We start from the raw sequence: 25,211 nt of genomic DNA on the forward strand, positions 1-25,211 counted from the left end.
ATTATTATAAACAAAGTGTATGACTAATCTATAAATAAGCAAGACGAATCAGTTTCGTATATCTGTAGAAGTCGCATAGCGAAATGAATTTGGTTTAGGTAATATTTTACCCCGATGGAGCAGGAGTAACGGTGTTTGCTTTGTAATCAAGAGATTTCGGGTTCAACTGTGTTGCAACCAAAGTTGATAATATAAACCTGTTTTCGTGTTTCTATCTCGCTAAGCCATCTATTAACCGATATTAAAGCAAAATATGTTCTCTATAAAGCCAATATTTAATTTGTTATTGCATTACGTGCAAGAAATTACAATGCAATACAGTGCCATGACAGGAACCTTAAAAAAACACGGCATAGCTTTAGGGAAAAATGAGATAGCCTGGGTCTGATCTGAAATATATTAAGGGAATGAATCAGGCAAAACTAAAGAGAGAATTTCAAATTGTTTTTAAAAAATGTAACCCCAAGTGGATTTGAAGTAGAAAGTTGACAATCTAACATGATTCGAAATTGCTTACAGACACAAAGTAGGATGTTTTGGGGCATAAATAGTTTAAAGAAATAATTCTTAATGTAGAAAAGCATTAAATGGTTAAGAATGATTGATTCTGTTATGGCTGGTTGAAAGTAGGGCAAAATTGATTTTGTTATGGCTGGTTGAAAGTAGGGCAAAATTGATTTTGTTATGGCTGGTTGAAAGTAGGGCAAAATTGATTTTGTTATGGCTGGTTGAAAGTAGGGCAAAATTGATTTTGTTATGGCTGGTTGAAAGTAGGGCAAAATTGATTTTGTTATGGCTGGTTGAAAGTAGGGCAAAATTGAATTGCTATGGCTGGTTGAAAGTAGGGCAAAATGGCCAAATTAAAACATGGCGGATAAATCAGTAAATAACTGATTTGGAGCCATGAAAAAGGTTCCATTGGTCCCAGTACTGAAAGTTTGTAGACTGTAGGAAGAGTTCACAGATCTGCAGATCCTAAAAATGTTGCTGCACCAGATGCTCGAGCTTTGGAAACTTTTCCCCCATTAATTACGAGAATGTTTCGTTTAATGATGATATCCCGGTGGCCTTATTAAGAACTCTGTACACATATAGGCTCCACCTAATTTTCGAATGTTCACTCACGAAGGATTAAGTGGGGGAAAAACGTTTCTCTCTCTCTCTCTCACTCACTATCTCTTTATATGACGTCACACATGCCCCAGCTAATGGATATTTGCTGTGTCACAAAGGATTTCGTAAAATTGGCGAGCTCGAGTGAGCATAAACGAACGACAGAGCACGTAGGTCAATATTTATTAAACTTTCATACGCAGAGCCGGTCTTCATTTTTTTTCTATTCTTTTTGCTTTTTCCCCGTCTCTAAAACTGCCAAATTGCTTGTTTTGCAGCGAACTATTGATAAATATTTGATGCTTTGATCAATCAACATACAGAAATGTGTATCAATTCGATGCTCTTCCCGTATTTCGTGAAATGGAATTTTAACGTCAAATACACCGTTAGTTCGGAAGACTGCCACCAGAGTCTCTGCTGTGCGCATTACTGAAATTAGTGCATGAGCTGTGAAGTTTATGATCTTTGGGAGTTATAATATGAAGAACTAAATTTTTTCCTTGGATCACAGGAGGGTGCATGTCATCAATTGCTGAATTCAGACGTAAGAAGAAATGTATTATGTATTTTCAAGGAAATCTACTCTTTTCAGTTACTACAAGAAAGTACTAAAATAATGTACAAAATACAAAATAAAATATTTCATCCCTTACGCAAACATTTGTGATACATTTACTGTTTCACCTTTGATTGGACCAAGATTGTGTCACTTTCATGCACATTATTAACTTTTTTCTTCTTCAACACAAATTTGGCTCATTTTTATAGAAATGAAAATAAAATGATATTAACATTTGTTGGGTCTTTACAAACTGGAAAGCACATGCTTCCGAATACAGGATACATAGAGTATATGTGATTGTCATGATTGACAAGCAGCAGTATTGGGTAACAGTTCGTTATATCGGAGACACATTTCTTCATTTTTCACAAGAAACTCCTTACGGAAATGAGTTTCTCTAAGGTTTCTAACGTTCGTAGAGGTATTTTCTTTCATCGTGGAATCTATTTGACCGGGAAATCATGTATTTTGCAAGAGAAATATCTCACCGACGCAGAATTGCCATTGCTTTCCTACGTGAACCGGATGCTCCATACGTAACCCCCTGTCAGTGTTTCCAACCCTTTTGTTTTAACTATGCTTGCCTAACCTAACCAAATCTAACCTAACCTTATCGGAAATGGTTAGTGGGGCTATCCGTGAATGGTTCGTGGGGCTATCCGTCAGCTATCCGTGCATAATGTGCAATTTGCACACGTGACGAATACGATAGTAGATATTTTTCGGTGAATAAAGTTGGAAACACTGCATATCGACAACGGTAGTCAACGTGTGCCCGCCATATTGTGTGTTAGGGAAGCGAAAAAAGGAATAACAAAAACTACTCTCTATGTGAAAAATTGTGTTCGTTTTCGTGTAAAAAAACATAATGGCACCTTGAACTATGTTCCGCAATACACAATTCGCAAGTACGAACCATGAGAAACACAAAATATCCGATTTTAATGTGTCTCCGATATAACGAACTGTTACCCAGTATTGATACTAAAATATTTTCGTGAGGGGTGCATACATAAATTTATCTTGTAAGAAATTATTGAATGACATTTATTTACTTTCAGCACACATTCTCTTTCTCTCTCAGTGTGTGTGGGTGTAGCACCGTGGATACTTCCAGTGATATCCTCTACTTTCAACATTCCTAATTCAATCTCAAAATAGCGATAATAGCACTTTCATAATTATCTTCCATTGTGGTCGTAGGAGAGGAATCTAGATGTGTACTAGTGGAATGATCACAGTTAATGATACAAACTGGAATAATTCTGTAAACACCAGTTTCCTACAACAAATTTTCGTATAAAATATTCCGTATTATTTGAAGAAATACAAGCATCTAAACAGGAAATAATCTTCGTTCACACCAATTTTCACTAAAAAATAAATAAATAGGACACACTGTTTCTGAAACTTCATTATATAATTTCAACGTTTGATTGCAAAGTTTTCCCAGAATTTAACATATAGAAATAGTAATAATCAGGGGTAGAGAAATCTAAAACTAATTCAGGCGCCAGCCCTACTTTTCACAAGAGTTCTTTTTTTGGCAAATATGATCTAAGAAAGCCATGAATACAACTAAAATAAAGCTACACGTTTTGAAATGTGATCTTAATACATTTAATTTAATTAATACAAAACTGGATTAAAAGTAATTAATTCTTGCCTCAGAGTGGTCTTCCTAAGGAAGCAGTGATGTGCCGTAGACTATAAGTTTACGTCTACGTACGTTGTCTACACGTAATCTAAGCGTAGATTACATTGGGTTGTAGTTTACATACACTACGTAGACAATCTAAAGTGCATTAAAATTAATTTTCAAGGGTTTCATGAAAGGAAAGTGACATTTTCAACTGTATTGGTTCTTAACGAAACGAAAAGAATCCTATTTACAACAAAATGTCTCTTCTCTTGTATTATCAACTATGGAGGAAGATAAATAGTATGCAAAAAACAACAACAGATGGCAGTCGTGAGGTAAGAGTGCTTTTTCCCATAAAACACTAGAATATTTCCTATATTAGGTTTCTTCCTAGGTGATAAATTGTTCGAATTTGGAAGAAAGAGTATGAAAAGTTCTCCTCGCACATCAGCAACTGATACGCAGTATAATTTTATTTTAATTCCACGGCGCCCTTTGCTAAGTTATCACCTTTCGCCATGTAGTTTACATAGATTACGTAATCTACGTGCATAATATAGTCTACGTGTAGAATGTAGACTATAGTTGTTTACGCGTAGACGCACATCACTGGGCTCAACTGATAAGAGCGTATGTAATACATTCTATGTAATATGTGGACCACTCTACCATATTGCCAGAGATTTTAAAATTCGGCCAGCAACAGTAAAGAAATAATAATTGTGTAATTATTATTCTGATTTAGTAATAAAGTAAACACACAAACCATAAAAAACGCATGCTGTACTAGCTTTTCTATATAAAGGCAATGGACATTTTCATAAGCAAACTTGAAATATTTTTAAAAATCATTTTTTATAACTGAATTTGAAAATTCTCTTGCGTCGTGGTGACCTGGCGTATTTTTCTACCCTTTGTAATAATGCTTTGTTCAAATTTTGTCGTTACATACAAGTACCGTTGTTGCACAGTTATGTGAGATTTTACAACCGGTTCGTCGGAATGGTTGCAGATTAATAGATGAAAGACATCTTACGCTTCCCTAATCTCTTTGAATACATCCTTTCCCGTCAACCCCTGTCGTTTCACGTTGCCGTAGAATTAGTTCCAGACAAAATGAAACTATCGTCCGAGTGGAAACGCTTGTTACGTTGCACTGGATTTTGTTCCTTGGGAGATTAATATCTGAAGGGATTATGGAGACGGGATGCATTGTCTCATATCATCCTTTCATGGCGATCATAGGGAAGTTGCCTCAGCTGAGGGATTATTCACGTAAGGCTTTAGACGTGCAGCACGTTTGTTCTTGTTCATGCTTGCGACAGGCGAATCTAATTTAGATTTTCCACTGAGCGGAAAATCGTGGAAAACCTGGAAAAGTCAGGGAAATCAACTTAGGTCCGTAAAAGTTATGGAAACTTTTGCAAAACGTTCCTAAAGTGTGGAAGAATTTTCTTGCTTGTCAGGATTGAAAACTGAAACACTTTCCCCTTTTCTTCGCCCTATAGCCTCCGTGGCGGAGTGGTCAGCGCAACACAGTAAGAAGCGAAAGGTTCCATATTCGAATCCTGGTCAGGCTTGAATGTATCATTGGTTTGTCCAATCATACCCCCTTCCTCGTCGTCACGATTAGCCCAAGGGGTATAAATGCGATTTAGAATAACGGAAATATAAATAGGAAACGTACGAGGGAACATGCTGAGCTAAATGTGTAGCTTCGATTATGTTTTTAGTTAAATCCCTCAAGAAAAATTATACACATGTACACTAGTATCCAAAAGTTCAGCATATGAGAAAATATATTATTAATGAAGGGTCAGAACTGCACAAAACAGTAAAAATTAATCAAAATGTTATCTGATATACGATAGAGTAGAATACATGAAAGTGGCAATTGTGTTTTTTTATTGAAAAGACTCATACACATGCAAAAAAATAACACTTCCTCATCAAGTAAATACGGGGTGTGGGTACCCCTAACGGCCACACACACCTCTCTACTACGAAGTGTTCAAGAGCTCTACGAGCAGCTGGTTCCACTCTCCATTAAGAGCAGTGCGCAACTGTGGAATTATCCTTGGAGGCTGGCGGGCTGCAACTCGTCTCCTTAACGCACTGTAGGGTTTATGTCTGGAGATCTCGCTGGCCAGTCCATGCGGTAGATTTCTTCACCTTCAAGAAAGTCATCCACCAGTTTGGCTCGAAGCGCACGTGCATTATCGTCCATGAAGATGAAGTCTGGTGTGACTCCGAAAAGTCTCACATGTTGTTGGAGTTCCTGGTCTCTGTACCTCTGGGGTAACAGTACATGATGAAATCAAATCTACTTGCCATGGCGGCAGGTTTTCGTAGTTTAACAGTGGACAGAGCAAGGGAGCTAGTCTGGAAGCTTTTTGGAAAACCTATTCTGCACCATCGACAATGTAAACAAGTAAACAATGGGATATTTAAGAAAGAACGTTAGATGCGAAGTAGGATGCAATTGTTTTAACGGTTTCCCGAATGATTTTTCAGTGTTCCGTAGTTAATTAATGGTATACATGCTTTCAATTCTATTTTGTGCTATAAAACATCCCTAGCAGGGATTTAATTTTTTTCTTCTGCCTGGGATAAAAAAACTTGTGAGGGGAAATCCATGACATTCCCCCGTTAATTCGCACACTGCGTAAAGGAATGTACTGCAAAATTAAATAAGCATGTTCGCTGTACAGATAAACGCGAATGTGACCCCCACTACTGGAATTAACCAAAGACCTGAAGTTAACGCGAAAGGGATAATCGTGTAATGTTATTACATCTGGTCCCTAGGTACTTTACTCAGAAATCCGTGACACATAGCAACAACATCTTTCCGCCAGAGTGAACATGAAGCAGTGACGACTGGTGTTTAGAAAGTTGGAAACTCGATCTCGCACGAAGCGTTTACCTCGCCGCTTGCTAGACTTAGAAACTCGCCTCCTTGTTTATGCAAATTGTTCTTGAAGTGAAGCTAAGACAATTACAACAATGGAGCACTCTCCCCGGTGCAAAAGGGGTTGATGACGTCATTCCAAAACGGGCCCAGGGAATCTCCTTGAGCGAGATGTATAATAGAGTGCATCAAATTACGTGTTGCTTCTTCCCTGTTGTAGTTGAACAAAAGGTACTTTAAGGATAGTACTTACATGAAGACAATGCATTATGAAGTAACCGACGTTCTGATTTTCACAAGAATATAGTCAATGTTATGAAAATACAAAGGAAATAGTGCGTGATTTTCACAAGAATGCAGTCAGTATTATGAAACCACAAACTGGAAAATATCAATGATTTTGTTTACTTGGAGACAATAAATATTGAGAAAAGTCAGTGATATTTAGATAAAATATAATTTTTTTCAGAAAATATTATGTCACACATTAGTTTTGATAGGGATTTTGGAACCAACTCAATCAATCAGATATTAGAATAATTAAATCAAGAAGACTTAAGTGGGCAGGCCATGTGGCACGAATTGGGGAGGATAGAAGAGTTTACAGTATTTTTGTTGGGAAACCTGATGGTAAGAGACCAGTAGGAAGGCCAAGACGAAGCTCGAGGGATAATGTTGAGATGGACCTAAAGGAAATCGGTAAAGATGGAAAAGATTGGATTGATCTTGCCCAGGATAGGGACAGATGGAAGGCTTGTTTTGCTGCAGCCATAAATCTTCGGGTTTAAGAAGCTAGAGAGTTAGTTAGTTAGTATTTTTTAAGGGAGCAATAGAACTTCTCTGTGTGTCTTAAGAATATCTTCACCATTTGAAGAGGATATACTTCACACATGATGGTTACGTCGGTACTGTCATGTGTAATTTTCAGTTAATACAGGGTTCTAGAGTTCATGAGCTATATCTTTGTGGATGATCTTGGCTGCTCCGCGTAGGGAAGGAGAGAGAGAGGGAGAGAAAGATTTCAAAGGGCTGAGAGAAAAGGGCTCGACGTAGTTTCAGTGCAGTACTGCGAGGTGAGAAGAGGATATCTGCTTTCAAAGAAGAGGCTGAAGTAGCTTTCTATTTTTGTGACCTAACAATGACCCAATCGGGATATTGTTTTCCTGTTTAATCTACACACTTGCTTTTTCATATTATTTCAGACGGTTAATTCCTGTGGGAGGCACACATATATTTTAGCGGCCTTTTGTGCTTGTGAAGTCATTGGATACACGAGTCCAGACATTACTTTCTGATACAGGAAACCGGGAATACTGAAATAGGAACCCCTTGCTAGAGACCAAAATTAAGTCCTTTTTTGTAAATATGTCAATATAACAAACCCCACGATATCTAACAGTATTCATGCGTTGAGTTATGATATGAAGGAAAATCAAAATACTTGTGTATAGTCATCCATCTTTACTTTCCACAGCAGGTAAGGTACCTTTCACGTGTTTTGTTGGACCCATGTATTTTGTTGTTAATGCTTTGTGTGTCGTTGTGACTGTTCCTTTCTGAGTCAAGGTTACCACGTCACCGTAACCTGCCCAATCTGCATTCGCTGTGGAGTTATAGACTCTCCTTAAATTATGCCTGCACTGAGCCGTCTCAGGACATGAAAACAAAAATTAAATCGTAATGGCTTACCTTGAGCCCAATGTTTATTATGCATTACGTATAATATATACAATACAGGGTGGCGCATATTGTATCTACCAACTTCCAATGACAACGGAAAGACGTCGAGTGCTTGCAGTAACTTTAACTGGTTATGCAATAAAAATATACATATTGAAAATTAATATAGTGTATAATATGGCAATAAAGACATCAGTTCACATTGAAAATGACGTCCTCTAAATGTCCTCCTTCTGCTTGGATGCACTGTTCGTGGCGATGCGGGAAGGCTTTCATGACGCGCGTCTCGACATGTCCTGTGGAATAGCGCGTATTTCACGGCGACTGACGGTTCACATTACCCGTGGTTCTCCACTGTCTAACACACCTCAGAATGCTGTGTGTCTCTGGAACAGATGAATGGTGATCTTTATTGCTCCGCCGCAGTTGGATGAAGGCTTCCACCGCCACAATAAGCGTCTGCACCGGCCAAAGTCCCATGGTATACTAATTGCCTGACTCCCAACTCTCCACGGATGTAGGTATACAGCGCATGCGCACATGCATGCTGGCAAGATTGCCAATTCAAATTGGTGGATGCAATATGCGCCACCCTGTATGTATGCCTCTTCTTTTTTAAAATAGTATCTTCCATAAACTTAGCATCTTCTTTTATATCTCAATCTTAATTCTGTGATTGCCACCTGTTGTCTTGGATATTGACATAATACATTCAAATATGTATTGAAATTTTTGTTATGGAGTTTGAACTCCAAAAAGTATATAAATTCAGTGTGAACTGCGCTTTGAACCTTGCAATTACTGTAAAAAACCAAAGCAAATAAGTTTAAAACTTCGGGATATGATTCAGTATGATTTGGATGGTTTTCTTTGCTGGATGTTGTACAATGTTTTTGTGTGCAGACCACGCAATATCCTATTTTAAAAGTTTGTTGTTGTTGTTGTTGGACGAACCTCACTGTTGACAGTTTTCAATTTGGTGGGACTTTCTTCCTCTCGTGTACAATAGTATCCAGACTTGGGTATCGCAGTTCAATATTGGCATAGCTATTAGCTACTGCTTACTCATTTAGATATGTCTAAAAATTCTTTCCAGGACCATACAGCAATGAAATCGTTAATATGCGACTACTTCAGATAACACACACACACACACACACACACACTAACTAACTAACTCCCTAGCCTTCTTAAACCCGAAGGTTCATTGCTTCAGCAACACAGGCCTTCCATCTTTCCCTATCTTGAGCAAGTTCTATATACTCTTTTCCATCCCTACAGATTTCCCTTAGGTCCATCTCAACGTTGTCCCTCCATCTTCGTCTTGGCCTTCCTACAGGTCTCTTACCATCAGGTTTCCCAACAAGAATCCTGTGAACTCCTCTATCCTCTCCCATTCGTGCCACATGGCCTGCCCACCTAAGTCTTCTTGATTTAATTATTCTAATAACATCTGGACATGAATACAAATTATGTAGTTCTAAATTATGTAACCTTCTCCACTCACCAATCTCCTCATCCCTTTTAGGTCCAAATATTTTCCTAAGGATCTTATTTTCAAACACTCTCAATTTATGTTCCTCTTTCAATGTAAGGGACCAAGTTTCACATCCATATAATACTACAGGCAAAATTACTGTTTTGTATATTTTAACTTTTAGTTTCTTAGATATTAAATGAGAAGACAAAAGTTTATGAAGAGAGAAGTAACATGCATTTCCTGAATTAAGCCTACTTTTTATTTCCTCTTTAATATAATTTTCATTTGTTAATATTACTCCTAAGTATTTGAATTTGGAAACTGGTTCAAACGAGTTGTTATCAATAATTACATTTTGATTATTACCTAACACTTGGTTTCGGCCTGTAAGCATATATTTAGTTTTCTCTTTGTTAACTTCCAAACCTATCTCTTTAGCAGTTTTGAAAAATATTTTAACATTATTCTTAATTGTATTCACATCATCACCCAGTAAGTCTACATCATGTGCATATGCTAACAACTGAGTCACACCATTTAATTTTAGTCCTTCTTTAGTTTCTTTTACCTTCCTAACAGCATATTCTAAGGCAAAATTAAAGAGCAATGGAGATAATGCATCTCCTTGTTTTAACCCATCATGAATTGTAAATTTGTCAGACATATTAATACCCACACGAATTTTACTTTCTGTTTCACTGGTGCATATTTTTATCATACTAACAACACACACACACCTGCTTTTATCTAAATGTTACATTTTCGGATATGTGTTGGCCTAATCGAATATAAATTTAATAATTTCGATATCTATGCGTGCTGATTTTAAACGCAGGTTAAACTCAATACTCCGACACTATAAGGCCATACCTTGCACCACAAAATCATAACAGCAATATAAATGGCTTTAGTGCAGTATATAACGAAAACGTGAATTGCAGTTCTCCTTTCATTTATGTGGACCTGTTTCATTAGCGTTTTTATGTTTTTTGAAAAACAAATGAAAACAAAAACGAAAAACATGTAGAGAAGACAACAATTGCCACATAAACAACCAATTACGCCTGCAGCACTGTCGCAAAAATGCACATGCTACACTCTTTTTTCTGTCGGAGCTTGTAGAAAATGTTCATTTGATTCCATGATTATTAGGCTCTTGTTTATTAAGTGGACAGTGTCAAACGTGTAAAAAATTATGTGAACATAGAGCGAATATACGTCACGCCGATAACTAATGACACATTGTGTATTTTTCGTTTATGGTTCGTTCTTGCTAGTTTGAAAACTGGGAAATTAATTTTTCGATATGTAAACAAATCAATTGTCATTACTGCGACACACAAATGCGTGCCCAGAGGGATTTTTGGGGCGTCATTCCTCTGATATTAAAAAATTGAAAATGTTAAATTATTATATTTCAAATAAACACGTCAAAAATTAACAACCTGCTTCAATTTATGAATTCTAAACTTGCATTAATGGAGGAGGTCAAGGCCCCTCTTAATCTTCTTAAACTTAATCTTCATGAATGTGGGGTATTACTATTAATTTTCCTATGCATTTAAAATATTTTTTTAAAAGAAAATTACCAGAGCTGAAAAATTCTGGATGCATTTATTGTCAGGATCAATGGTAGACCCAACGGTAAAATAAATAGTGGGCGAGTTTTCCACCATTTTCACTTAGTGTGTTTTCCACAACGTGATGATCACGGATGGAAATAGAAACGTCAATACGCAGAGGTGTATCCGTTTAGAATTAACATAATTACATGCCTTAAAGCAACATTGGCTGTAGAATAAACTAACAACTCTTTAGTTAGTTTACAGCCTATGTTGCTGTTTTAATACTGTAGATTAAAAGAGAACAGAAATATTTATGGACAGTTTGCCTACTGTTATCTTTGCCGTTGACTGTACGTGTACATTTTTACATTTTTTATGCGGAAATGTTCCCTGAAATATGTAAAAATTTATAAGAGATTGTTAGTGTTTCCTCTTACATATATTTTACGACTCCATTTCCTTTTTAAAAATCTGAATCAGTTGTGTACGAATTAAAACTCCTATAGCACAATCCTAAGCTTGTCACTGCATACAGGATGCACACGTACGAATGCTTGAAATGCATTCAGTAAGTTGATCCTTAAAATATGACATAACATTAAAAAGAATAGCTAATGGTATTTTTGTACGTTACTCGTTGTTCAGTGTTCTGCTATTATAGAGGGTCAGAATTTAATTCGTGTTTTTGCCACCATGGCGCCACATACACATCTCGGACCTACAGGAACTAACTCACTTAGTTAATTGGTTTGTAGCACTATCATGACTTAATTCAGCAAATATAGTGGGCGTTCGTACAGCTAAATAAAAAACTAAATATGCTGACCAAGGCAGAAATTTATTTTTTTATAAAACATTAACTAAACGTAACGTTTCAACCTTCTAGCAAGGTCTTCTTCAGACTCTGCACCAAGTACAAATGTAACAAGGTACAAAACAGGACGATATATATACACAAAAATAACTCCCCTCAAGACTATTAGAAAGTTGTTCTGTAACATTCTAGCAGGTGGCTTTCCCTTGTCAACTGTACTTTCACCTGAAAGGCTAAACAATTTATTTCATCTGGAATGTGGTTGGACTCTTTATCTCACGCTCTTTTCTCTTCATTCTTCTTCCTTCTTCTCTCCTCTTTCTCTCTTGTCCTTTCCACTCTTTCTAACACCTTCTTCCATTCTTTGTTTATCTTCAGTCTCCCATTCCAGTTCATTGTGTCTTCTTCACCTTTCTTCTCTATTTCCTTGGCCTCTTTCCATTTTCTCACTAGTATGCCTTGGTCAGCATATTTAGTTTTTCATATCATGGAAACAAGGCTTAATGGTGGTATAGCTAAATAAACATTGATTCTGCATGGTCACAGAAGAAAAAGCCTATGTCAACATCAGGAAATTCTTGTTTCCTAGATACAGGGAAATCTAGTTAGCGGAATATTAATGCCACAGTGAAAATAGTCGTTAGTCCATAACCTGTCAAATTGCGCCATTTGGTAGAATTGATGTCATAACACGAGAACAGTGTTATATCTTAATTCTAACATATTCATCGTTCAAATACTTATTCTGAGATGAGCATAGACTTGCTAGTTTTAGTAGCTCGCTAACAAAGTTCCATGTTTTCTTCCAGGGTCGTAACGGACTTGGCAACATCTACGTGTGGGCTAGCGGGGACGGCGGCGAGGAGGATGACTGCAACTGCGACGGGTACGCGGCCAGCATGTGGACCATCTCCATCAACTCCGCCATCAACGACGGACAGAACGCTCACTACGACGAGAGCTGCTCCTCCACGCTCGCCTCCACGTTCAGCAACGGAGCGAAGGATCCCAACACGGGAGTGGTGAGTCTGTGCCCTTCTTAGCTGCTTGGGTAACTCGCTTGCACTAGTGGAGGCAAGCGAGCGCTCCGTGTGGTGCACGCTGCATCTCAAGGCCAGTAAGCAGCAGTGGAGCGCCCTCCATTTCACTGAACCACGTCCTGTTTCTTCTGCCGTGACGGACCATGTTAGTGGTGACGTCAACAGCATACAACGGAGCACTATTTGTCCAAACAAGTTTCTCACGTGGTTTTGTCCTATACTTTCAGATTGGAATTTCCATCGCAAGGGGTAGTTATGAAACAAAATTACGATGTGTATCGTACATCAACGTAAAGACGAAATTTCCGAGAATACGTCGTTGTATACATACCTTACAGATAGGGTGACCATACGTCACGTTTTGACCGGGACAGTCCCGTTTCAGAGGCGTGTCCCAGTCGTCCCGTCGATACTATTAGAAACCCTATTTATCCCGTTTCATGAAAGTTTTATAACTAGGAGTTAGCTTGAAAACCAATTCTAAATTTTAGAGACATTTCATGAAAAGATATGGAATTTTTTAATAACATTACGTTTACATTATTGTGGATGGACTTCGTTTCAAGCACTTCATTATGATCAAAGTGTATGATTTTCATCGAGAACCTTTTAGCAGACAGCAATTTACTGCTTAAGTTAGCTCGCGTCGCGAGTTGTAATGATTTGTCTACGCCCTGGCCTGCATTTTGCAGACTAACGAGGCTCTGGCGTATGGTCCTACGACCAGTATAATCGTACGGCTGTGGGTGTTTTGTCCTTATGTATGATGAGTGCCCCTTTAAAGCCTCTTAGTTGTATTTTAGTTGTTGTAAGGGGCTGGACCCCGTATAATGTAGCGAGTGCAAAATAGCATAAGTGCTGACGCACCCAAAATTTCAAATTTACAAAAAAATGATCCATACCTCAATGACAAATAATAATAATACGTTAATAATAACAATAATTTTATAATTAGGCCAAATCAATTTTTCAAGAGGGAGGCAAACTTACTTCCTTGTGATCTCCCGTTTTGGGGCTAAAATATTATGGTCACCCTACTTACAGAGCATAAGGTAAAGAATATATGGAGTAAGGAAATCATGCATTTAAAAAAAAATCGAGCTATTCCGTTTCCGAACACAGCCGAAGCTCAACCAAGCTCACCTTCAGTGACGCTGCCGATATGAATTCTGGGAATTAAACAGCCTCACGTGACTGCAGCGGCGTCGCCTATTGGCTGCTGTTACGGATCGGAAGCCGCTAGGAGCATTAACTTTACTCGATTTCCTAATAAATTTATTCTTTTCATTCTCCTCTCTAAGGTATGTGTAATATATGGACATATTGTCCGAAATCTCATCTTTACATTGATGTACGACACACATCACAATTTTATTCTTAAAGTTCCCTTTCCAATGGAAAACCCAATGCTATCTCGTAGGGTAAAACCACGTGAGAAATTTGCTTGGACTCAATCTTACGGCGTGACGTCACACTGACATGGTCCATTGCAATAACGCACTCACGAATCAGATTATAGGTTTCCCACTGCAAGAAAGGCACCAAAGAAGCCTTTAGCCTCCCTCCTTTCCGCCCCTTTTACAACGCTACAGCATCACTACTCGCTCTGCATACCAGATCGCTCTTCCACGGGTTGATCAAGCCTAGTCTAGCTTACTCGCGACGATGGGATGAATTACGAGTTGGTGGACTGTATGGAACAACACAAAGAAAAACACTTCCAAACATTCAAACATGAAGCTCTTGGTTTCATTTCCTAAGACGCCTAAGTCCACTTTCGTACGTATGGGCGGAGCTGATGTGGCTACAGCCCCTCCAGACATTTTGAATTGAAATTTTCAAATGAAAGCATAAAAATCTCGAAGAAAAAACAAATAGATTAATGCAACCCCCATAAATTTGACCCCATATTACCATTGTTGTCTTTGAAAAACTTTGAAAACTTAGGATGGAAATGGAAATTATAATATATTATAGTATATCCCCTACCCTCCTCAGAACGCAGCTGTAATCCCAGGCCCTTCGAAAAAAAACTGTATACGCTGGGGTTTGAATGATACATGATTCCGCTGTCATATTTATTAAATTTGGTGAACGTCTTAAATGTTGTATCGACTAGCTTGTGGATATATATATATATATATATGTGTGTGTGTGTGTGTGTGTGTGTGTGGGTGTGTGTGTGTGTGTGTGTGTGTGTGTGTGTGTGTGTGCCTGTATAGGTACAGGTATCTAGAGTTATTACTATAACTAATAATGAATCTCTGAAACAACATATAGTGTTTAAATGTAGTAAGGGTAGAATACATCTATTTAAAAACAGACAAAGAAACTTTTGTCTAGAAGATTAGAAAAGAGATATAGATAGCATTTCACTTGGCAAAATTATATTTTTTTTAAAAAAAATGAGAATTTTGGTGCATGTTAACCACTTTATGTATGTAGACCCTTGCTTGGGTCTACAATCAAATGCATACATTTTCAGTGTTTTCACGATCATTCACAACCATTTCATGCTATATTAAATGTGTTTATTGACAATTTGGTTTAAATATGATGTTGGGTTTTGTGATTTGTTTGCTTATGCTGTAGCCCATTGACGTGTTTCACATATTTGTTAATGGTCATTGCAGGCCACCACTGACTTGTATGGGAAGTGCACAACAACACATTCTGGGACGTCCGCCGCCGCCCCTGAGGCAGCAGGAGTGTTTGCTTTGGCGCTGGAAGCCAAGTAAGTGTCTATTTGTGTGTGTACATTTGTGTAGATAAGAATAGTAACCCATTTTTCAAGGCATATGTGGAATTGACAATTTTTTTTCCAAGACAATGCTGGTCCGCATATCGCTAGTGTTAACCTGGCCTGTGTTCGTGACGTTGAGACTCTTGGCCAGCCACGTCTCCAGATCTGACGGCCATTGATCGTGTGCAGGGCTTATTAGAACTGCCTACAATCACGTTACATAGGTTCGCATTTGCCACTATACCAGGCGATTTTCAAAATGGCGGTTGGATATAGACGAATCAGCGAATGGTTCGGTTGTGTTCGGCTCTCTTCGTTTATTTCCGTGTCACAGAGGTCCAATCGTTGCTCACAGAACGAAATAAACTCTAGATGAAGACATCCCACGTTGCCAAATGTATTGTGAGCGCATAGTTTCAATCTACGGCTTTTTGAGTTTGAGTTTTTCTTAACTCAAATTTATGCACAGTAAGGCTAATCGGGGCAACGGGTATCGAATCCGGGATCCCTTGATGACAAGGCTATGACGTTACCAATACTCCATAGGCGAGTTAAATAACTTTGTTTCACATCGCATTGGCAGATGGAAATACCACCCATGGTCAGACGCCAGTTGATCTGGCATTTAGTATAATGGATAAACTTAATTACGGAAAGCAAGATATATATAACCTATTTATAATGAGAGAGAATTGTGCTTGGCGTATCTGTTATTGCCAATGTCTCAAACGATGCCAAGTGTTTCATGCACCAATTCTTGATATAGTAGGTGGCTCTGTCTCGTTCTCGGATCTCGTCTCGAGAAGTCTCACAGGATTTTGTCTCGTTCTCGTCTTGATTTTTAGAAAGCCATCTGGATCTCTGTACCATGCCCTACGTTGTCCAAAGATGGCGAATATATATAAAATGTATATAGACACACCAACAGATGGCACTAGTAAAGTATAAGCCATAACATTTCATTGTGAATTGAACGAATGAAATTTCTCTCTCAGTATAGTACTTCTTAAATGTACTCGTATATATGTTAATAAGTGGTATAATGTTAAGCTTGTTTTTATATAAGAAATCAAATTATAGACTGTGACGTTTTCAAAATTCCAGGACATGTAGTCACAATTTAGAGATATTATTTCAATTCGAGAGCGATAAACGCAAGAATTGTGGTACTGTTCTTCAAATACTTATACCCAATGCCAGATTTTTCAAATTTAAAGATAAAAACCGATTTTCTTTCTTGAAAAAAAGGATATACACTATCTGTGCGCGATGAGAATTTCTGCAGAGAATCAATTTCATTTTCTTGAACTAACGGTCGGTCTCTCTTTCTCTCTCTCTCTCTCTCTCTCTCTCTCATTCTCGGCGAGCAATTACTTTGAGCGAGAACTACCATTAACCTTTCACCAGATGCGTCGAAATTCCCTGAACTGGGGGGGGGGGGGGGAGAGAAGACTAGCAAATTGTTATCTTGAGAAAACAAACCACAATTCGACAAATGATGTTAATTCTTCAATCCACAGAGAATTTCATTGGAAACTGGGATCTCTTCTTCGATTCCTCGACGTAGTACAGTGGGATGCATAACTATCAAGCAAATTGTCCATCATCGTCGCTTTTCTTTACCCATTGAAAGTCTCAAGAATTGAAGCAATACGCCAAAGAAGTTGCTAACAGCCGCTGGACCAACATACTTAAAAAATTATTCCTTCAAGGCACTTACACTCTGTAAGCTTTGAAGGCTATATATATATTTCCGTGGATAAAGAAACTTTTCTAAAACACGTTTCGCCCACCAATTTTACTGTTCAAGCAATAGTGCTTGGCTTTATCTTTGTTGAAATGAACAAGTGATGAAAGGAAAGAGGTATTGGTATCAGTTTCATATATGTATTTACATTACAATAAGTGTTTATATTGTAAGCATATATATTTCATATTTTCTGTACTTTAGTCTTTCTATTGGATTAGTAGTTTCTATAAAGTATCATCTAAATATATTAGTTGCAATATGTATTATCTAGTTTGACAAGTTTTTGTTTTAAGAGTGACCCTTGAGTTTGAAACGCGCATCATATATATCCGTACAGTGTTGTCCCCATATTTATAGTTATAATCTTAACGGAAAGAAGCATTAAATTTTCATATGACGTATACGATAGTATTTTGTGTAAATATTCTCGGATATTTGTTACCTCCGTTTCATATTATGCGGACGTGAATCTTTTATGTGTAAGGTTGACAACACTGATTTCTCGAAGCCAGTCTAATATCATATTTTAACTAGTTTTCTTTCGTTGTTATGTTTGAAATCATAAGACGGTAGTATATGTATCATGGCAACACTGTTTACTAGCCAGTTATTAACAGCTGGGATTCTTCTTGCAAGAAGTTTTCAGCCTCTCCTATTCGTAGCTTTCATCTCCAGTTTTAATTTCATCCGATCAAATTCTTCAAAAGTCTCAGGTCTAACTCTAACCTCGATTTTTTAATTGTTCTCATCACGTTACCATGTTTAAATTGATCTGTGCACATTAAGCATGTCGTTATGGGTGGCATTCTTGTGCCGTCCCTATCTCTGATTGGTTGTTCAAATCGGTTGCCGAAATAATGTCTATTTCGGGATTTCCTTTCCGTGATCGGACTAAATTAACATCAGATAATTTTTGAAAAAAAATGTGGGGCATGATCGACATGTACCATATTATGTGTGTGTGTGGTTCATAAGTGTGGAAAACCCCGTCCATCTTGTAGTCTCCCATCTTGGATTCACCCTCATTTTTAAAAAAAATGGCTATGTGACATATTAACACGGGCTAGAATTTCACGTGAAACACGATGCTATTCTTCATTTCAACGTAACTGTCTGACTGGTTGCGTTTTTACATTTGAATCTGCAAATCTTATTTAAAAAATATGTTCTCTGAAAGAATAAAGCGATGTTAAGCGTATGTCCAGAGATAAAATTGTCTGCCTATTGTGGTTGTTTGTTGAAATCAACTCCAGATTTCAACTCTGTGCTAACTAATAAACGAAAAGTTAATTAGAGGGAGAGCGAGAAGCTCACCAACTTTTTGGTCTTTGTTTCATGTGAAAAAAATGTTATCTGGATATTAAGGGGGCAGTAGTGTACTGAAGATAATGTCTATGTTTACTTAAGTTTCAATTTTACTACGTCTTCCACTTAACGATCTATATTTGAGGACCAATAACCACAGACAAATGACGTTATACGTTATACTTCGAACGTACATCGCTCGTTTTGCCTGTTCGAGCGTTATTCGCTCGAGCGAAGAAGCTCTCGCTTCCGTACGCTACCTAGCGTCGTCCGTGCGAACTATTTGGCGCTCGAACGAAATCCTCTCTTCCTGCAGTACTCTATTGCTTTCTGTACTGCCACGTCCTCTCACGTGAGCATCTGCCAGCTTAGCACAGGGTAGAAACAATGAGATACCTCTGGGCACAGATCAGGGTGACTAACGCTACGAATATATGGAAAGAAACACTACGGAGGGTACAATTCGTAATATATTCTTGAATAATTATATACAAATATTAGATAACTTTGGCAATCTTTTCATACAATATTTTTCTTCTATTTTTATTTCTTATTAATTGTAGCCAATCTTCTTCTTTGAGCTTCTTCTTCTTGTATTGGCTAATGCTTCTTCTTATTATTGCTAAGGCTTCTTCTTCTTGTAATTAATAAGGCATCTTCTTCTTATTACTACTACGGCTTCTTCTTCTTGTAATTACTAAGGCTTCTCCTTCTTGTAATTACTAAGTCACCTTCTTCTTGTAATTACTAAGGCTTCTTCTTCTTGTAATTACTAATGCTGCTTCTTCTTGTAATTATTACATATTGTGTATTTTTTCTTCTCTGGGCTTCTTTGTCGATCTTATCCAAATTGACGTAAATATTAAGAAAATCGATCTCCCAGACAAACAAAGAGAAAGGGGTTAGTTAAAGATCGCCGCCTGGCCGGCACTAACCTTAACTTGGAGCTGCAATAGATGCGCCTACCAAAAGTGCTTGGGTGCTGCCGTGAGATGGCGCTACACCTGGGAAAAAACAACCCAAAAGCCACACGAAACTCTCAGTTCGTGGGAACCGAAAAAGACCCGGAATCGTAATTACAATTCGACTTCTTTACTTTTGTATATTAATCGCTTATGTCATTACTGAATGATAATTCCCCTTTTCTCCTTATTTATATCCTGTTATTATTTTAAACTTATTTATTTATTTCCTTATAATTAGTATTAATATATACAATCGTTATTTCATCACATCTGCTCTTTCCGTTGTCTCTATTTACAATCGTATAAGTTCTCCTGGGTGGTGCCATCTCTTACCCACTTTCCAAACTTATTTATGCAGCATCTTTTATAACCGTTGTTCCTCTTGCATGCTGCCATCTATGGTCCTTTATTTCAAAGAAAAGCAACGCAGTTTGTGTACGTGACAGAACCTACCTGCTTATCTAACGACAAGAAATCATGGCACAACTTTTCCGCACAACAGAAATGAACGTCTCCGAGCTTCGAATTACGAGGGAAATTTCACGACGTATCGTGTTTCAAGCGCCAGCCTAGTCGCCGATATTAAAGACTCCCACATCCTCCCCCGTTGTGTTTTATGTCGCTCCGAATTCAGTTTAATGGACGTAACGGGGCATATCGATCCTGAAGGATCCTTTATTTTCCAACTCCATAAGGTTCCCTCGTTTACCTTTCGACGGTAAAATTTCCGCTTGTCGGTCGTTAAAGGGTTGTACTGCGAGTAGGCCAAACCGAGGCTGGGAAATCTGATACAATTTCGTATTGGGTAATTGAGCAGTATATTCGACAAACTCTGTTTATAGGCATGAATAAGGCTCAGGCATTATATATATAAAAAGAGCCAAGGTGGTCTAGTCGTTAGTGCGTCTGACTGCGACGCGGGAGACGTGGTTCGATTCCCAGGATGGGTGATCAAAGGTCGGAATTTTTCCGGCCTTGTCCCCGCATAAAGCGACGCTGGGGCTCACCCAGCCACAATTCAATGTGTACCTGGGAGCAAACCTTGGGGGTAAAGGCGGTCGGAGCGTGGTGCTGATCACATCACCTCCAAAATGACTTAGATCGGGAATATGTGGGACCCTACATCCTCTAAATGCACCTTCATGGCACGGTGTTACATGCACGGGAAACTTTACCTTATACACAGACACACACACACACACACACACAAGTTGCCGTGAAGGGATATGAGAGTGTGTGGAGGTTCCTACACATTCATCATTTGTGAAGCTGATGTAATCAGCACCACTCTCCGGTCGTTTAGCCTCCAACCCTCCGGGTTGCTTCCAAGTGCCTATTTAGCTTAGCGATTAGCTAAAAGTGTCAGAAAAACGAAATAATCCAAACCAATCAATTAAAATGTTCTTGTGTAAATGCCCATTTCTTAATGCATACCTATTAAGGGTCTTATGTCGTTAATTTTCCTTCCCAAAATCATTCAAAATGTTCTCTTTCTTTGATATTTTATTTAAAAATGTGCAATGGATAATGTAAATTATTGATTTTTAATGTCAACATATTTATTGCTTGTTTTGAATAGATATTGAATTCTGTCATTCCAAGGACAACCCGGGTTCGAAACCCGGTGGAGGCACATAGTGGTTCCGATTCCACTTTAAACTGTAAGTCCATTCCCAATTAGCCTTACTGTGCATAAAGTGGACTTAAAACAACAAATCAATAACCAAGGACAACCGGATGCCAACCTCTCACCTCGTAGTAAACCTTGGACTCAGTTTGAAAACTAACAAGGCTCTGGCGTGCGGACTCCGAACCAGTATAATCTTTTGTGGTACTCCTGTTGGGTGTTTTCCATATATGTGTGCTTGTCACTTCGTCCATTTCATTATATCATCACTCATCCTCATCTTCGCGATTATCCAAAAGTGGCAGAAATGGCAAGTAACATTAATCAATCAATCCGTTAGAGGTGATGATACCGTGTTTGGATCCCCTCCCTCCCAATCTGCAAATGCATAACATCCAGAGATGTTAACCAGGAATCCCTTGTTTGAATCCCGGCCTGGGCATGGATGTTTGTGAGTGTCCATTCATCAATTTCATCACTCATCCCCATCTTCGCAAATTAGTCAAAAGTGGCACAAAAATCGAAATATAAGAAAGGAATTCAATCAATCAGAGATGTTTTCTCATCGCAATATATAGTGTGCTGAAGTGGAGCATCTGTACTCCTGAAACGATAATTATTATGGGACAAGCTCAAAGACGTGAACAATGGCCTTCTTCTATATTGTTGCCCTCCATCTTCATGACAACCCACTCGACGTTCGTAAATTGAATCTCGGAAGTTGATTGGTGTTGGACAAAGGCATCTCAGACTGACCTTACGGTGATGGAGTTTGTGTTCCCTTAGGTCACATGGACACTTCCGTAAATGTCAAAGGGGGCGACACCCTCCATCTTTCAGAAGTTCAAAGTACGCCTCAGTCGGTCGATGAAGTTTGTGTCAGCTGCTATTCTGGCCAAATGTGAAAGAGTCCTGCGTCAATGGCGGCTTTACGGGAATCCATGGTGAAATATCATCTGCATATAGCAACAGAAGTCTTCTACCAATGTGTTTTGTAGCTTTCGATTTGGTTAACCGCGGCGGGTAGGTGAGAAGATGGTAGATACAGAAGGGAAAGGAAAGTAGGAAGAAACGTTCGTGGTCTTCGTTAAAAATATCATCATATCGTGACCTAAAAGAACCACGAAGGAAGCTCCAGTCATAATAGCCCCATATTTTTTTGTGTGACGTCGTTCGTACTTTACTAACATATGTATTAGTTATATACGTCCAAGTTATAGTTTGCCGAGCAAGATCATGCTTGTCAAGGCCTCGGTCGTAGCTTACTGAGCAATATTACAGTTTTCTAGGACAAAGTCATCGTTGATTGAGTTAGATTGTAGTTGTGTAAGACAAAGTGGTTATTGATTGAACAAGGTTGTATTTGTCTACGGTGAAGTCATCGTTGACAGCAAGATTGTAGTTGTCTAGGGCAAAGCCATCGTTGACTGAGCAAGATTGAAGTTGTCTAACAGTCAGTTATAGTTTACTGAGAAACTTTGCAGTTGTATAGGGTACAGTCGTCGTTGACTGAGCAAAATAGCAGTTGTCTAGGGCAAAGTTGTTGACTGGACAAGATTGTAGTTGTGTAGGGTAAAGTTATGGTTGACTGAGCAAGATTGTAGTTGCCTAAGAGTCAGTTGTAGTCTACTAAGCAAGTTTGGAGTTTTAAAGGGCAAAGTCGTTGACTCAGCAAAATAGCAGTTGTCTAGGGCAAAGTTGTCGTTGACTGAGTTAGATTGTAGTTGTCTATGGCAAAGTCGTTGTTGACTGAGTGAGATTGTAGTTGTCGATGGTAAAGTCGTCGTTGACTGAACAAAATTGCAGTTGTCTAGGGCAAAGTCGTCGTTGGCTGAGCAAGATTGTAGTTGCCTAAGGCAAAGTCATTGTTGACTGAGTTAGATTGTAGTTGTCTAGGGCAAAGTCATCATTGATTGAGCAAGATTCTAGTTCTCTACGGTGAATTCATCGTTGACTAAGCATGATTATAGTTGTCTAGGGCAAAGAAGTCGTTGATTGAGCAAAATAGCAGTTGTCTAGAACAAAGCTGTCGTTGACTAAGCAAAATTGTAGTTTTAAGTTGTCGATGACTGAGCAAGATTGTAGTTATCTGGGTTAAAGTCATCGTTGACTAAGCAAGAATGTAGTTGTCTAGGGCAAAGTCATCATTGAGAGCAAGATTGTAGTTGTGCAGGGCAAAGTTATTGTTGACTGAGTTAGATTGTAGTTGTCTAGGGTGAATTCCTCGTTGACTGAGCAAAATAGAAGTTGTCTAGGGCAAAGTCATCGTTGACTGAGCAAGATCGTAGTTGTCTAGGGCAAAGTCATCATTGATTGAGCAAGATTGTAGTTCTCGACTGTGCATTCATCGTTGACTAAGCATGATTGTAGTTGTCTAGGGCAAAATCGTCGTTGACTGAGCAAATTAGCAGTTCTCTAGAACAAAGCTGTCCTTGACTAAGCAAAATTGTAGTTTTAAGTCTTCGATGACTGAGCAAGATTGTAGTTTTCTGGGATAAAGTCATCGTTGACTAAGCACGATTGTAGTTGTCCAGGGCAAAGTCATCATTGACTGAGCAAGATTGTAGTTGTCTAGGGCAAAGTCATCATTGACTGAGCAAGATTGTAATTGTCCAGGGCAAAGTCATCGTTGAATGAGAAACACAAGTTCTCTAGGGCAAAGTTGTCGGCCGTTTTAGTTCTTATATATGTTCCATTGTTGTCTGGTATGGGTCTAGTAGGGCCCCGTACATGACCCTGCAACATTGCACTAATTCCTTAAATTCACTCAAGCTACTCGAGGCAGCGACGACGGCAGAGGGGGGACATGAGGGCGAACGCCCACCTGAAACCACCCACGCCACCTAAAGAAGAAAATCTAGATAAGCAAAACTAGTTATTGCTAGAAAATCTAGTAAACCAATCTTTTTTATGGTGTTTAGATTAACGCAAGTATAAACAACTTTAACTTTAATTCGTTCAAGTCACACTCAAGTTGGCCAATTACTAAGCCAAACTGGAAAGTTCCCTTTTGGCCTGGCAACATTGCAGAAATTCTCCATTGTAGCTCTTGGTAATTACTGGAAACTGTTTCCAATTCCCTTCGTAAATAAAGACGATGCAGCCAACCCACTAACGAGAGTCATGTGACTTGCGCTAATTAGCAATAGGCTTGTTTATCCGTACCGTAACAATCAAAGTGGCTTAAAAATAGATTCTGCTCCCTTTTGCCGAAGAAGCGGTTGGTGAATATGAAACTAACAGATAATTACTATAATTTTGATGGATCATGCTTCCAAACCAGATTACCACAATGAAACGAGTTCGGTCACCGCAATTGGATTCACATCGCGAGTTAATGAAAGGAACAATTATGCCTCGTGGTGGTATTATAGACCACCTACGATAGGCTGCAATTCGTATGTCAAAAGCCACCTGGTGAGGTATTTAGTTCAAGCTATATTCGGGTTTATCCAAGCCATAATGCAATTAAAAACAGCTCAAAATAGAATTAGTATATATTTGATTCATACTTCACGAATTGACGTACAGATGGCAGCAGCTTCGCCTTTACATATCTTCTCCTATTAACTTCCTAGTATGTTGCAAAAAAGACATTCGAAAGTGACAATAATTTAGTCAAATAAACATCACGGTCAAATTATCAACTTAGTGATGTTGACCTGTAAGTAATACTTTTCTATTTTACCTAGAGAATTGCTTTTCTACATGCTGTGGATGAATTGTTTCGTGGCCCACTTTACGCACAGAAAGGCCAATTGGGATTGGACCTACAATTCAAAGTATAATCTGAATCACTACGTGTCTCGCCGGGACCCCTTGATTACAAGGTGACGACGTTACCACTACACCTTTGGGGAGACCTTGCTTTTTGCATATGCAGAATCATGAAGCACTAAATGTATTAATATACCAGATATAGACATGAGATAACAAGAAATTGTATTGTATAAAACGTACCATGCACATTTATGGCTCTATTTACTCGTATATATGTAAAAAACAGTAAGT

The 25,211-nt window shown here is 38.4% G+C and overlaps 1 protein-coding gene across 1 annotated transcript in view; it reads left to right on the forward strand.

Moving 5' to 3' along the window:
- The window catches only part of amon (prohormone processing protease amontillado), a 322,809-nt gene that overhangs the window by 282,327 nt on the left and 15,271 nt on the right, over positions 1 to 25,211 (forward strand). Inside the window, exons 9-10 of the mRNA XM_083137814.1 lie at positions 12,580 to 12,792; positions 15,444 to 15,544. Coding sequence (XP_082993940.1) covers positions 12,580 to 12,792; positions 15,444 to 15,544 — 314 coding nt within the window. The remainder of the gene's footprint in view (positions 1 to 12,579; positions 12,793 to 15,443; positions 15,545 to 25,211) is intronic.

Source organism: Lepisma saccharinum, chromosome 16 (genome assembly GCF_977018435.1).
Source record: "Lepisma saccharinum chromosome 16, izLepSacc3.1, whole genome shotgun sequence".
NCBI classification, from domain to species: Eukaryota; Metazoa; Arthropoda; class Insecta; order Zygentoma; family Lepismatidae; genus Lepisma; species Lepisma saccharinum.